This window comes from Budorcas taxicolor, chromosome 9 (genome assembly GCF_023091745.1).
Source record: "Budorcas taxicolor isolate Tak-1 chromosome 9, Takin1.1, whole genome shotgun sequence".
NCBI lineage: Eukaryota > Metazoa > Chordata > Mammalia > Artiodactyla > Bovidae > Budorcas > Budorcas taxicolor.
In genome coordinates, this window is record NC_068918.1 from 17,737,741 (window position 1) to 17,752,784 (window position 15,044).

Sequence of the window (15,044 nt, forward strand, 5' to 3'; positions counted from 1 at the left end):
GGGTTTGATCCCTGGGTCAGGAAGATTCCCCTGGAGAAGGGAATGGGAACCCACTTCAGTATTCTTGCCTGGAGAATTCCGTGGACAGAGGAGCTTGGCAGGCTATAGTCCACGAGTTGCAAAGAGTTGGACATGACTGAACAACTAACACTTTCACTTTCTTTCACTTAATACATGCTATAAAACCACTTAGTAACTTAAGAATGGTTTGAAAAGTTAAATGGAAGAAATACGGGATATCAAATTATCCCCATATTACCATTTTTTTTAAAGTTACTTAAATAGGGAAAAGATCAAAGAGCAACAAGACACTGATATGTTAATAGTGAGTATATTAGAGTGGTGAATTCTTTTTCTCTATTTTCTGAATTTCTATCATATGTTACATGATTTTATGAAAAAAAAATCACTTAAAAATCAAAATAATTATTATAATTATGGATCAATCTAATATACCCATGCAGGGTACATAAATATACTTTGGTCCCAACAAAATTTTAAACACATTTGATTATCATTAATAAAAACATATTTATATAAAAATATATGATAATTGTTTTGTTCACCTGGAAGCACTATCTGAAAATTTTTTTTCATAAGCTCCTAGCATCTTCCTTTCTTACTTATAAATCTTAAAAGAGTATTTAGGAAAATAAAGCCTTGGCCCATTAAAAAAAAGTATTAATTCACTGAGTAATATCTCCCTGTGGATTCCTACTCTTCAGGAGGTTTCATGGGCAAAAATAAAATTTTATGGCCCAACAACAACAAAATCAGAATTAAGAAAATACAAAATTTTAAAGTCACAGGCTTAAAAAAACCCTAAAACAATCTGTATTCAAAACAAGTCATAAAATATGATGTAACCTGACACAAATTTCATGGAACCTGAATCTCACTAGAAAGTGGGTTCTCTGCTCCACATGGAATGAATGTAAACGCATTCCATGGTTCCTCGGCCCCGTTCCCTTCTAATCAAAAGGTAATTCCTTTTAAAACCTCAACTTTTTAGCTATTATTTCAAAAGAAAACCAGCATGTATGTTTTCTCTTAACTGTTTATATTTGTTAAAACTGTGGGGAACTGTCAGTGCATTCAGTAAATTTCATTACAGCTGGGTGCTTTTTCTTTCAATGAATCAGAGTCCATTTAATGTTAGATTAAAGGATTACAGTAACAAATGTATGTTTTTATGTACTACCTCAACTCATTCAGAATATCCCTAACATGAAATGTTGCAGTATTCTTCACTGAGAACAGGTTCTGCCAGCCAGGCCAACTGGCAACTGTTTCACAGCTTTTCAGAGAGAAATATACAGTATTATGAGCAAAGTGTCAAGTAGAATGACTTAAACAGGGCTCCCGAACTCCTGCTGGCCTTTATTTAGTTTGAAAGCGAGCAGTAGCTCTGAGTAAACTGAAAAGGCAGGAGGAAGGGGGAAAGGCCTCATTCTCTCATTGTTCTTCAACGGGTGAAAAATAAGTGTACAGAGCAATCGATGCAGCAATCTGAAAGAGTCTTAAAACCAAAGGGATAACTGTAGATGGAGTTGCCTTCTACAGACAAACAAAGGAAGCTTTTTAACTCAGACATCCATAGATACCACTTTTAACAGGGCCAGGCCATGCAAACTATTTCAAAATTTTCTTCCAGTTACTAAGAACACAACATGATATTTTAGGCAATGCTTTACTGACTATTAATATACGTATTAACTAGTATATGATGTTGGTGTAGTCAATCTGTGCATACATATATATTTTTTCATCTATAAGCTTCAGAATATACTTATACTACTTCAAGTTGGGTTCACATGATTAATTTTTAAATTTTTTCTGATAATTCAAATTTCTTTTACCTTGGTGCTAAGTTCTCCTGAAAGAAATGGCAAAATTATTCTTAAAAGAAAATCTGGCCCAGTTTACACTGAACTGACTGAACTGAACTGAGACATGATTTTCAAAAATAAATTTGGCAAAAACTGAAAACCACACATGGTGGAGTATACATATACATATATACACATATAATTTTCTGCAGTGAGCTTTAGAAAGAGAAAAACTTCAACAGATCCCTGCCTGGTAAGCACCAAATCCAAAGTTTTCTGGCTGGATTTATGTGCTGATTTCTCTATAGGAGAAATTCCTTTCCCTGGCTGTCTGCACAGTTGACATCCAACATCTAGGTCTCCGCTCAAATGCCTGCCAACTCTTGATTATCTGTATGATTATCAACAGAAAATTGAAAAATGGGATCCATAAAGACCTGAGCTTTTAGTTTCTCCTTCACCAGTCTAAAAAAGGAAACGGCCAGTTTAATGTGATCCTAAAATGACAAGCAATGGCAGAGAGAAACAAGCAAAGGCTTACAAGGATTCACAGCCTACCTAATTGAGAAGTGATTATAACACAGTTTGCTAATGTAGACTCGAAATAATACTTTATAGACTTTTCATATGAGTTTTTTCCTATATATAAATTTCCATTTTTAAATGGAAAATCAGGATTTTGAAGTTTAAGACCCATCCTCAAAATTTAAGGAGTCTACATGTAGACTTAAATTTAAATTTTGAAATATAAGGTGAATAAAAATATACACTATATATTTTTTCTATATATTTTTCTATATAAAATCTTCCTTTTAGCTATATAATTACTCTTCTAAAATGAAACAGCAAGTATTCTTTTTCTCCATGCCTGCATTAGGAAAGTTACACATAGAATCACTTCAACATTGTAAATATTATTGTTCAGTGACCCCCTTCCTCCTAAAGGTGGTCTCACCTTGCACTTTGGACACTTCTGGGCATTCCGCTGCCCATGCTCAATTTCGCTGGCCCAGTGACGCAACAGTTTGTCTCCTTTTTTGTACTCCTTGCAGTTAACACCTTCATGCCAAGGAGAGTGGCACTTAAAACACCAGACGAATTGGCAAGTGGGGCACTGGATCTGTGTAAGGAAAAGTAATGTTAAGTACTAGTGGATATATTTAAAGTGTCTAAGAAGATAAGAATGGTGATGCTTGGAGAAATTAGCTGAAAGGCTGTAATTGGTCCAAATTTAAAATACCTCCCCATGGATAAAACCAAAACTACAGGTAAGATATGACTACTCTTATATTAAAGGAGGAAAGAACGGCTTTGGCCTGGATGATCTGGCTGTCTGTAGACCACAGCAGAATTAAACACTTGGGATGTTTTGGAAATAAATTTGGCCTTAAGAAAAGCCCTCAAATTGAAGCACAGAGGTAAAATCTGAAGGTCAAAATGCCCCGAATCCCCACTCAGGCTACCACCCTGGAACTTGTCTGGCCCTTGAACCAGTTTCCCAGGCATTTCCATTGCTCTTGGCTTCATTCACTTTTATAAAATCAAAGCCCGCCCGCCACAAGATGTTTCATCAAATAAAAAACACACCAGCAGATGAACCACTACACCAGCATTTGCTATGATAATGGATACCCCTGGTTTGCTACTCATATGAGGGAGATTAATTAAAAAAATAATACAAAGGATCTTATTAGAAAACTGTATGTATGGTGGTCTTGTGGCCTGTACCTAGGAAACTATCAGAAGATGTCTCTGTATGGTCACTGTGCAGAGGTGTACAGAATGCATGTGTATGTTTTAAAAATATCTGTCTTCCTCTTGACAAGAAAGACATTTTATCTGACTTCCTGCATTTTGAATAACAATGGAGTATCCCACTCTCAAACCATATTTCTGGTCCTCACTCTAGAAACATATGGGCATAACTTGACTTTTCTATCTGTTTGATTAAAGTGATTAATAAAATATGTCACTACAAACAATGATAAGTGACTATTCTCCTCTGTGCTCCTGCTTCTTACCTCACTCGGCATGAGTGATTTTACTGACCATGCTTTGAAGATGAGTTAGCAAGTCTTTTGGTAAGCTGTACACAAGGCCACTACTTTCTTTTTTGAAAACAGTGGTTCCAATCTATAGGCTAACTGAATGGCAATTACAGTCAACTCTTCTGTTATAACTCTAAGCACTGCAGCATGCACCTATGTCAAGAACAGATAATGTTCTTGCTGTGCAAATATGAGTAACAAAAATACTTTTGCTTTAACTTGATGGCAAAACAAAACAGCATTTTGTCATCAATTTTTTAAAATCTTCATGTATATTTATTAAAATGCTGTTATACAATAATGTTTATACTGTTGCATTACACGCATTCTTTATTTTTATCAACAAACTAATGCTCCAAAGTCAGTATGAACAACATACGTTTACAGGTGAGGACACTAATGCTCACAGAGATTAAATAACTTGCCCAGAGAAACATAGCAAGTAAACTTGTGACTCCAAGGCCAGCATTCTTTCTATTGTGTTAAAACATTTCCTCATACTAAACTGCATTCTTACTTTGATGATTCAAAAGTAAAATGTCAAGGTCAAAGAAAGTCATGTGGTTAATCTAATCAGTGAATTAGAATTCTATAACACTAAAAATATAAGGTTAACTTTGAAAATCTCTTTCAAGATTTTACTCAGATAAACTAGGAAATCTCTTGTGTTTTTTAAAAAGATGATTTTTTAGGTCATTTAAAATAACCATTTTTGCCTTTTCTGATCATTAAAGTTAAATTAATTTATTCTTAAAGTAAGAAGAATGAGTCAAAGTAGGTAAATTCCAGGTAATAAAACAATGTAAAATGATCACTGAAAACAATGAAGAACACCATGTAAATATCATATGGGGCCTATATGAATATAATTTTTTAATATAATGAATGAAATGGGGAAATAAAAAAGACTCACTTTACCTCTTGCTTCTGCCACTATGACAGAGGGCTTGAATATTTAATTCAGTTCTCTTCTATTAGACATTATACACAATTCTAAATTAACTCTACCATTGTTAAATTAAAAAAAAAAAAAACCTCATTGGTTTTTAATGCCAGTCTTAGATTATATTTATGCAATGAATAGCCAAAGAATAACTATAACATGTGCCTTGAAACTGGGATTAACTCAAAGAATGTCAGACACTATAATGGCTCAAGGATTTTTGTGACTAATGCTGAACTATCTTATCTACAGATGTCTAATGAAGACAATCGGAAATATGTGGTTCTCCTAAGGTACCAGAATGATAAGGAATCAGGTATTTGGTATCCATGCCAGGATTCTGGCTTCCAACATCACAAAATAAACAACTAAGTTTCACTGCAGATCCTACGGCCAGTCCTCACTGACAACACAGACTTGGCAGGAAACTGTGAGAGGAGTTTTGCACCAAGTTCTCAAGTGAAGATAAATAACTTAAATTCAGACCCGCCTGCTTACTGTCTCTCACTGAAAACAGGAAAATAAATATCGCCTTACTCTGGATTCCCTCATAGCTCAGTTGGCAAAGAATCTGCCTGCAATTCAGGAGACCCCGGTTCGATCCCTGGGTTGGGAAGATCCCTTAGAGAAGGGAAAGGCTACCGACTCTAGTATTCTGGCCTGGAGAATTCCATGGACTTGAGTCCATAGGGTCATAAAGAGTTGGACACAACTAAGTGACTTTCACTTCACTTTGGATTAAAATAATACAAGGACTAACAGGCAATCCCAACCACCTTGTTATTCAAAGACTGCACCTAAATTGTTTGAAGACTGACTTTTTCATTTGACGATGACTTACTTATTCACTCCAACCTTCAGTTCAGTTCAGTTCAGTTCAGTCGCTCAGTCGTGTCCGACTCTTTGTGCGTGAGTCACAGCACGCCAGACCTCCCTGTCCATCACCAACTCCCGGAGTTCACTCAAACTCATGTCGATCGAGTCGCTGATGCCATCCAGCCATCTCATCCTCTGTCGTCCCCTTCTCCTCCTGCCCCCAATCCCTCCCAGCAGCAGGGTCTTCCTTAACCGTACTCAAAGTTGGACTCATACGAAACACCTGTAGACATTAACACTGTATCTTCCTCCATACGAAATGCCATCCCATAATCACAGACTTCCCACATGGAGTGCCTGCCTTCTGAGTAATTATACTCACACACAGGGTACCCTGCTGTATCCATGCTACTCAGAGTGTAGTGCAGCATCACTTGGGAGCTTGTTGCCGACAAAAATTCATGTCCCACCCCAGACCTACTAAACCACTACCTGTGGTTTCACAAGGTCCCCACGCTAAAGTTTTAGAAGCACAGCTCTAGAGGACATGACCCCATCGCAGTGGCCACACCTGATCACACCAGGAATGAGTCCCTAGGCTAAAAGCAGGGAGCTGCTTGATGGCAAGCAGCCTATGAGGCTGCTGGCAGGAGCTCTGTGCAGAGCATGCTCCTTGGTGAACAGAGATGAGCCAAGACAGATTTTTTTTTATCTTGAGGAGCAAAACAGGGATACATACACAAGCACTCTACCTTTGCTATGCAGGCAAAGACAGAGAAAAGCTGAGTGACCGCAGCACAGACCGCTGGAGAAGGGAACAACAGACATTCACTTCGAGTAACACAACTGAGGGGCTCTCACGCTCCCAGAGCTAGGGTCCAGTTCTCCATGAGGCCCCATGGGTGGCAGCTGGGATGGCTTTCTTGCCCTTCCTATTTCCCTGCAGCTTTATACTAAAATACATTACATGATGGAGCTTAAGAGGGAGCATAGCCCTGCTTCTCGTAACTGGAAAAAGTCCAATGAACACAATCTATTGAAACCTTTACTAGATCAAATGCTACTTGCTTCAGGCTGTCTTCCCTATTTCTCCCAACCAGTTTTGGTATCTTGTAGAATTTGCATTAGACATGTAGCTGTCTAATCTCCCTAACAGGCTACAAGTTCACAGAAGGCAAAGGCTGGCTTCTCATTCATTCTGTATTTCCTGAGTTAAGTAACACAGAATTTCTGGCACATGGTAGACACTTGAGTAAGTTCTTTGTAAAATGAATGATTTTGCACACAGCAAGTATTGCACATTGGCTAACATCACATGAATTTCCAAGAAAAACCAACATGTCTAATTTACAAAAAGTGGCTGAGATGGTATTATTGTGTCTTACATTACCGGATGATGTTTACTAAATATTATATTCACATGATATTTTACAAAACATCATGATTAATGTGTAACTCTTCTACAACAGGCAAGGCTACAAGAGTTTCAAAAATAAAGTTATCAGAGATAGGAATCTTCAGTAACTTGTTCCATAATCCATGAAATATAAAAGAACCTTATATTACATTTTTTACTTTTGAATTTCCTTAGCTTTTCTAGAATCCTGGGCTACAGTGACTCTCTGAGGACAAATTAAACCAACCCACTTGTCGTAAGCAAACTGTATTTTCTCTTAACAGTTCGTCATGCCAATAAAGAAATAACCCACAAAATAAATACAAAATTAAAAACCAAAGAACATCCTAGGAAAGTTTTTTCTTCATGAAATACTACACAGTCCTATGTACATAATTATTTTAAGTAAATCACAAAATCTTTACTTATCAAACTCAAAATATTAGACAACATCCATGTATAAATGTAGCATGGCCAATATGAATTAAGTTGGTTTTCCAAGAAGAATTTGCTTTATTATTAAAAGAACTTCAGATTAAGACAAATAATAAAAAAAATACTCCAAAATTCATTTTCCATTCAACAAATACTTATAAGCACCTTGAAATAACAGATACTGAGTGCACTAATTTTAGACACATCAGAAAGAATGGGAATATTGTCCTCAAATTACTGAACGCAGAAAAATATCAACCTGAAGAGCTATAAAACCATGTGATAACTACTGAAGTGGAAGCCTGGACAAGTGGGAGCCATGGGAAAACTGCCTCAAGGAAGGGCCAAAGGGCAGAAGTCAGAAAGAATAAGGCCTTGAAAGACGAGTAGGGTGTCACTGGGAAAAGTCATGGGATCACAGTGCAGAGCCCAACCCAAGCTGCCACTGAGGCCTGAGCAAACACAGTGCACCAGGGGAGCAGCAAGTGCTTGCGTGGGACCTGGAAAGAAGAACCACTTCATCTGGGTCAGCTCTGAATCTCGCCAATGCGCCCAAGAAACAGAGTTCAACCATTTTACATTAAGGTTCCTATACTCCTGACATGTTTTTCAAAGCATACTGTGGTCCAGAAACTTCTCAGATGAACCATATACAACTTATGGATGTCAGACTAGGGCATCTGAAAGAAACTAATCAATATATATGTAAATAATTGTGACATCTCATAATTATAAAAGTCCTTCAGTAGTGTCCAACTCTCTGTGACCCCATGGACCATAGCCTGCCAGGCTCCTCTGTCCATGGGATTCTCCAGACAAGAATACTGGAGCGGGTGGCCATGCCCTTCTTCAGGGGATCTCCCCAAGCCAGGGATTGAATCCACAACTCTTGAGTCTCCTGTATTTACAGGCGTGTTCTTTACCACTAGTGAGAAAGTTTCGTAACAGCTTAAAGTGGTTTTCTCAAAGAGGAGGAGATTGTGAGGAAGTGCTGAGTATTACAGAGAAGAAAAGAAGTCTCCAACGCATGGCTTTAAATACTTTCAAGGAAGCACAATCTGCTCCCTTTTAAGATCAAATCTAACAGAAGGAGTGGCAGTGGGGGAAGGGTCTCCACATGGGAAGATGACTTGAATTCTTGCTTTGATTTTTAATTCCTAAGATTTTACCTGCTACTTGGGATTCTCACCCTGAATGCAGTGCCAATAATACATAGGTCCATGAGGCACTGCTCCTTGAACACGGTCCAAACGTGGCCAAGTGACCCTTCCCTTAATTTCTCACAGTATAGCTTAAACTAAATGGGAAAATGAAAGGGAAACTTTCCTGAAGGTTGGGGACCAAATAAGGACAAAAATGCAGAATAACACATGACAAGATAACCTAAACGGAGATGGTGTTTATTCATATAAATCACCTTACCCACCTTCCCCTTATTGGTTTCCAGGCTCCTTTTACATAAGCAACACACAAATTTATTGCACAATAGGTGGAGCTAATGGTAAAGAACCTGCCTACCAATGCAGACAGACAGAAGACTCAGGTTCAATCCCTGGGTGGGGAAGATCCCCTGGAGGAGGGTATAGCAACTCACTCCAGTATCCTTGCCTGGAAAAATCCTACAGACAGAGGAGCCTGATGGGCTATGGTCCAAAGGTCACAAAGAATTGGACACAGCTGAAGTGACTTAGCATGCATGTATACACATTCACTTCAATACTAACTTTTAACTGAGAGGCAAGCTTTTCTAGGACAGTATGTTGGAACTTGGGAACAGGGATTCTGTCCTTTGAAGAGAGTCCTTCCTCCCTTCTTTGAGAATCACTGTTCTATACTAATCCCTCTTGCCTGGAAACATCTTTAAGCATTTATAGACTCCTCCTCTAAACCTAGAAAGCAAGAGCCAGTGGAGTATGTGAGTCTATGAGGACTCACCTCTTCACAGATGAATATAAAGTCCTGGAAGATTCTGCTCCAATTTATATAAACCCCAACTCCCTAGCCACGGCAGGATGACATCATCCAGTTTTCAAAAGGACACCCTACTCGGAAGACAACACAAAAGACTAACCTCTCACAGAGATACAGCGGAAGCAGCAAGAGGGCCATCTAAGCACAGAGTGTACGTGAGAAAGTGAGAGTTCTCTCTGTGACCAACAGGTGAAGCAGGAGAAAGAGATCTCAGTCTGAAGGTAACAATGACTCTTTCAAAACGGAAGGGAATGATTCTATAAGTAGCAGGTTCCCTGACAATGAAAGCCTTCAGTGTCTGAAGGGTCACTTGGTAGGCATTTTGTGGAGAGGATTTATGCACACGTAGACGAATGCATGGGATTCCATTACAGCAAAGGCCCCCTGTCTCTGGGATCTAATGTCTGATGATCTGAGGTGGAGCTGCACAGGGTGGCTCAGATGGTTAAGAATTACCTGCAATGCAGGCAACCTGGGTTTGATCCCTGGATGGGGAAGATCCCATGGAGAAGGGAATGGCCACCCACTCCAGTATTCTTGCCTGGAGAATTCCATGGACAGAGGAGACTCGTGGGCTACAGTCCATGGGGTCACAAAGAATCAGACATGACTGAACGACTAACACTTTTACACCTTCACACACACACAGACTTAATGCATGAGATTCCCTTATAGCAAAGGCTACCAGCCTCTGGGACCTAAATCCTGATGACTTGAAGCGGAGTTGCACATAAATGTAATGCCCTTGAAACATCCACCTCCCCCTGGTCCATGGAAAAATTGTCTTCCACGAAATCAGTCCGTGGTGCCAAAAAGGTTGGGGACCACTGCCTTACAGTTCTGAATGGGTAACTATGGCAAGGTAGGAATACAGAGTAAGGTAGGTGAGAAATGCACAGTCCTAACATCTTACAGAACTTTTTACAATGAACACCACACCTGGCTTGCTTTCACCCACTATCCAGCAGGTCATCAAAAAGAAGTGATTCTTCACGTGCCTCATGTGCTAAAGATCCCAGGGATGACATGATAAAGTGAAAAAAACAAACAGTTCTCAATCCTGTGGCAGGTCAATTCACAGGAGCCATGAGCCTCTAATGTTAAAATTATTGTAGGTTTTTTTTCTTTATTAAGGTTAGATGTAGGCTAAAATTTCGAGTGAATTTCAATATTTGGCTTTTGTTGTTAGAAGTTTCATGCACAAGGAAAGGCTCTGTAAAATATTATGGCTAATTTATGCATCAAGAAAGGAAACAAAGACCAATTTCAGCAGAGCATCTCGTTAGAAACTAGAGGTACAAATGCATTCTAATAAAATTATTAGGCCGTGCATCATAATTGAGCATGACACATTTTTTTCAGTGGACACATACATAACATCCTCTGTTTACGATGGCTTTCCTGTTTTAAAAAATTTAGTTGACTTACAATACTGTATTAATTTCAGGTGTACAGCAAAGTGATTCAGTTATACGTATACAACTGTTCTTCTTAAGGGGTATCCCAGGTAATGAACCCACCTGCCAACGTAGGAGACACAGGAGAGACAAGTTTGATCCCTGCGTCGGGAAGATCCCCTGGAGGAGGGCACGGCAACCCACTCCAGTATTCACACCTGGAGAATCCCATGGATGGAGGAGCCTTGTGGGCTACTGTCTACTGGGTTGCAAAGACTTGGACACGACTCAAGTGACTGAGCACACACACATTGTTCTTCCGACTCTTTTGCCATTTAGGTTACTACAGAATACTAAGTAGAGTTCCCTATGCTATACAGTAGGTCCTTGTTAATTATCTACTTTATATATAGTAGTGTGTCTATACCAGCTTCCCTGGTGGCTCAGACGGCAAAGCGTCTGCCTGCCATGCAGGAGACCCAGGTTCGATCCCTGGGTCGGGAAGATCCCCTGGAGAAGGAAAAGACAACCCACTCCAGTATTCTTGCCTGGAAAATCCCATGGGCGGAGGAGCCTGATAAGGTTACAGTCCATGGGGTCACAAAGAGTCGGACACGACTAAGCGACTTCACTCACTCAGTGTGTCTATGTTACTCCCAACCTCCTAACTGATCCCTCCCCACAAGTGGCTTCTTCAAACCAGAATCAAGAATTCCATCTATCTCCCTCACAAATCTATGCTAGCAACAATCATTTAAGAAACTACACTTGTTTTCTCTCAGCTCCTGAGATTCATGATGCATTGCTGCCAAGAGAATTCAGTGCGTGTCATGAGCTAAACTGATCTTGCCAGGCTGATGCACAAGCTGACTCTCAATTTGTAAACACTGTCAACTTAAAGTGATGGTGTCGAGGGAAAACTGAAGAGCAGAGCAGCACGCTAACTGCACTTCCACGGGAAAGCTGCAAACATTTTTATAGATGGAAAAAAAAATCCTCAAATTGTCTTTACTAGAAGGAAGCTTAAGCACATTTTATTGACTTTTTAGCCTATGTTTCTATAAATGAAAACTGTTTATTAGAAGTATGACTGGAGAGGTGCAGGTGATTTGAACAAAAGACTGGCAGGTCCCTAGAAGCAGAAGTAGTAGGAAGTCATTGCCACTCCTAAGGCCAAAGAGGCAAGGGATGAACTTTCTGGAGCCTAGTGAGCGTTAGAAACATGGGCGGGGGCAGGGGAGGGCCCTCTAGAGGGAAGCCACAGTCGCGGAGGGACACAGCTACTGCTAGAGCTTTGCACTGAAGTAGGAAGGGAATGGGCCTTCCCTGCTGGCTCCATTGGTAAAGAATCCACCTACAATGCAGGCGACTTGTCTGCACTGCAGGAGATTCGGGTTCCATCCCTGGGTTGGAAAGATCCTCTGGAGAAGGAAAAGGCAGCCCACTCCAGTATTCTTGCCGGGGAAATCCCATGGACAGAATAATGCACGCACGATGCTCTCTTTCCACTCTCTCCTTCCTTGCCAATGCCAACCCTCAGCTGAACCCAAACAGGAATTGAGATGCTAAGGAAGCGTGGAGAAGCAGTCCAAAAGATGCCAAAGAGGCATCTTTCTGGAGTATAGGACAGGTCATTGGAGATTGAATGACAGACACAGGAAGAAATTAAGTTGGGTAGTACCAGAATTCCAGCCTTTCACTTAAGCATATTTTAAAGTCTATCAGTTAGGAGCAACAGACCCGTTGACTTGATTACATTCTTACAGACCTTAGAAAAGTTCTCTCTCACATGAAGAAATAATGCATTTGTGCAGCTTTATAAACTGTGACTTCTAACTAGAAGATTTATAGTTACAAGAGGGAAAGCAATACATAAGACATAAGGTAAGAACACAGAGGGAGTTTCCCCAGGGTGTTTTATTGGCTTTTTTCACCTTATGATGAGTCAAAGCACCATTCTGTGAATTATCAAGGTTCAGCTTAATATTTGTGGGAAGAAGAGTGGGGATGACTGTGAGTTTTGCCTCAAGGAAACCATAAAAAGGGTTATTTCCAACATGTTCCCTTGTTGATTTATGCATGTTCTTCAACTTACTCCAAATAATGTGAAAAGGGGGATCATTTCTTGGTCTACCCTTGGAAATAAGAAGGAAACCCAGAATTGCCTGTACCTCAGTAAAACTCCTAGGAGTAAAATAAGTATATTTAAATTATTAGCAGTCCTCTATTCTTTCCCACGAGAAACTAACTTTTCCTACCTCCCAAACACATAGTTTTCATTTCTGTGAATTCAGTGACCTCCTCCTCTTCCCAAATATTAATGATTTCCATCAGATCACTCCTAGCATTAGATCCAAGCCTCCTAGACTTCTCTTTGATGCTCCAAAAGGTTCTTTAAACTCAAAGAACTTGAAGTCTGTTTCACTCTGACCATCCATCAGTCACCCAATCTTTTATTCCACCTCTATTCTTTTTGATTCCTCCATCCCCTCCCTAATAACCCAGGTTGTTCATTCTGTTGACTTTTCCTAATAATGATAATAAGCATACTAATTTCTAGCATGTGTTGAGCACTTAGGATATATCAGACATGGTGCTATGCACTTTATATGTGTGATCTTACTTAATCCTTATTACACTCTTATGACAGGTATTATTTCTACCACCAGTAAAAGATGCACAAGCTGTTCTTAGGGTTACAGAGCTAGCATATGGCAGGCTGAAAATTTAAATCTGGTTTGAAGCCTGTGCTCTGACCCACCTTTTCCAGCATAGCAAATTCACCATTTCAAGGTTTAGCTTAATGCATTTGCCCTTTAATGAAGCTTTCCCAACCTCTCCTGCCCTTTCTTCTCCTATGCGCTCAGCATTTTCCACCCACATGTATTACAGTACAAATTATTATTTATGCACTGGCCCATTGATTAGTTCCCTCATGAAATGTATTTTGAGACAAGACTCTATCAGACAGAGTGCTTGACACAGGTTATCAGCAGTAAGCAAGTCTGGACCTGGTCTCCTAGAGACCAGTGGGAGAGACTTTAAGCAAATAACCACACAAATACACCATAAAATCCCAGATGATAATTGCTATGGAGAAAACCTTCAGGTGCTGGTGATGTGCCTGTCTCCAGGCGTCACCTGAGCACCATTACAGCCCAGCCATTTTTATTTTCTCCAAGCTAACTAGTTCTCTGTATTAACATGCATTTGGAGCTGCATTAATGAATTATAGAAACTCTTTAGGTTAGAAATTAGATTTCTAAATGGCAAGTGAAATCAATCTCATAGAAGTGGAATGGTGAAACTTCTTGGCCTCATGAGTTTCAGAAGACAAATGTTAGGAATGAGAAAGACTGGATTTGTCCACAGGCAAGGTTGTCTCAACATAAGTTTCTCAATTCAGGAATGTGCTTGTTCTATTTCATATTAGAATTTTGTGGAGTTCAGAACATAATGAAAAGCTCTATTTCCTGAACTGTTGCCAAAAGATGTTGAATGAGGTCCTGGAAAGATAAGCTGGCTCTTAAGAATTCTTGTTCCTGCTTGTTGATACAGTCTGTTTATCCTTTTTCCATATGAAGAGTACAAAAAAGTTACAAAAACCTATTTAAATGGAATATTCAAATATGATATAACATGTGTGATATACTAAAAGTATATGCATGCATACTCAATCGTGTCTGACTCTTTGTGACCCCACAGACTATAGCCCGCCAGGTTCCTCTATCCATGGAATTTTCCAGGCAAGAATGCTGGAGTGGGTTGCCATTTCCTACTCCAAGTGATCTTCCCGACCCAGGGATCAAATCTGTCTCCTGCAATGGCAGGCGGATTCTTTACCACTGAGCCATGTGGGAATCCACTAAAAGTATTTCCTGGTATAAAATAGCTATAATATTTTGAAGCAATTTTAACCTTGGATGTTAAGTGCCTCTGAACTGACAGCAGAAACCACAATCAATCCTCAAAGAATGACATCTTGGATCAGGATATTATTAATATGACTTGACTCAGAAAGAATATTGAAATATCTATTCTAAGGGTTTCATCAATATATACAAAACACAATATAGACTCTAAGGAATATCATGAAGAGATTTTACATTGCTCAAACATGTTAGATATTAGCAGTAAACTTTTCTCTGTTTCTGTTGCCTCATGATTCAATTCATTGCATTCAAGTACTTGAATTCACTACTCTTAAAA

At 39.4% G+C, this 15,044-nt stretch overlaps 1 protein-coding gene and 1 non-coding gene across 3 annotated transcripts in view; one reads left to right on the top strand and one right to left on the bottom strand.

The window, feature by feature from the left end:
- The window catches only part of RNF217 (ring finger protein 217), a 118,511-nt gene that overhangs the window by 22,964 nt on the left and 80,503 nt on the right, over positions 1-15,044 (bottom strand). For both annotated transcript variants that reach the window (XM_052645733.1, XM_052645732.1), the window contains exon 3: positions 2,785-2,949. In XM_052645733.1, the coding sequence (XP_052501693.1) occupies positions 2,785-2,949 (165 nt within the window). The remainder of the gene's footprint in view (positions 1-2,784; positions 2,950-15,044) is intronic.
- TRNAG-GCC (transfer RNA glycine (anticodon GCC)) lies at positions 11,268-11,339 on the top strand. Its single transcript has one exon. It is a non-coding gene; the product is annotated as a tRNA-Gly (tRNA).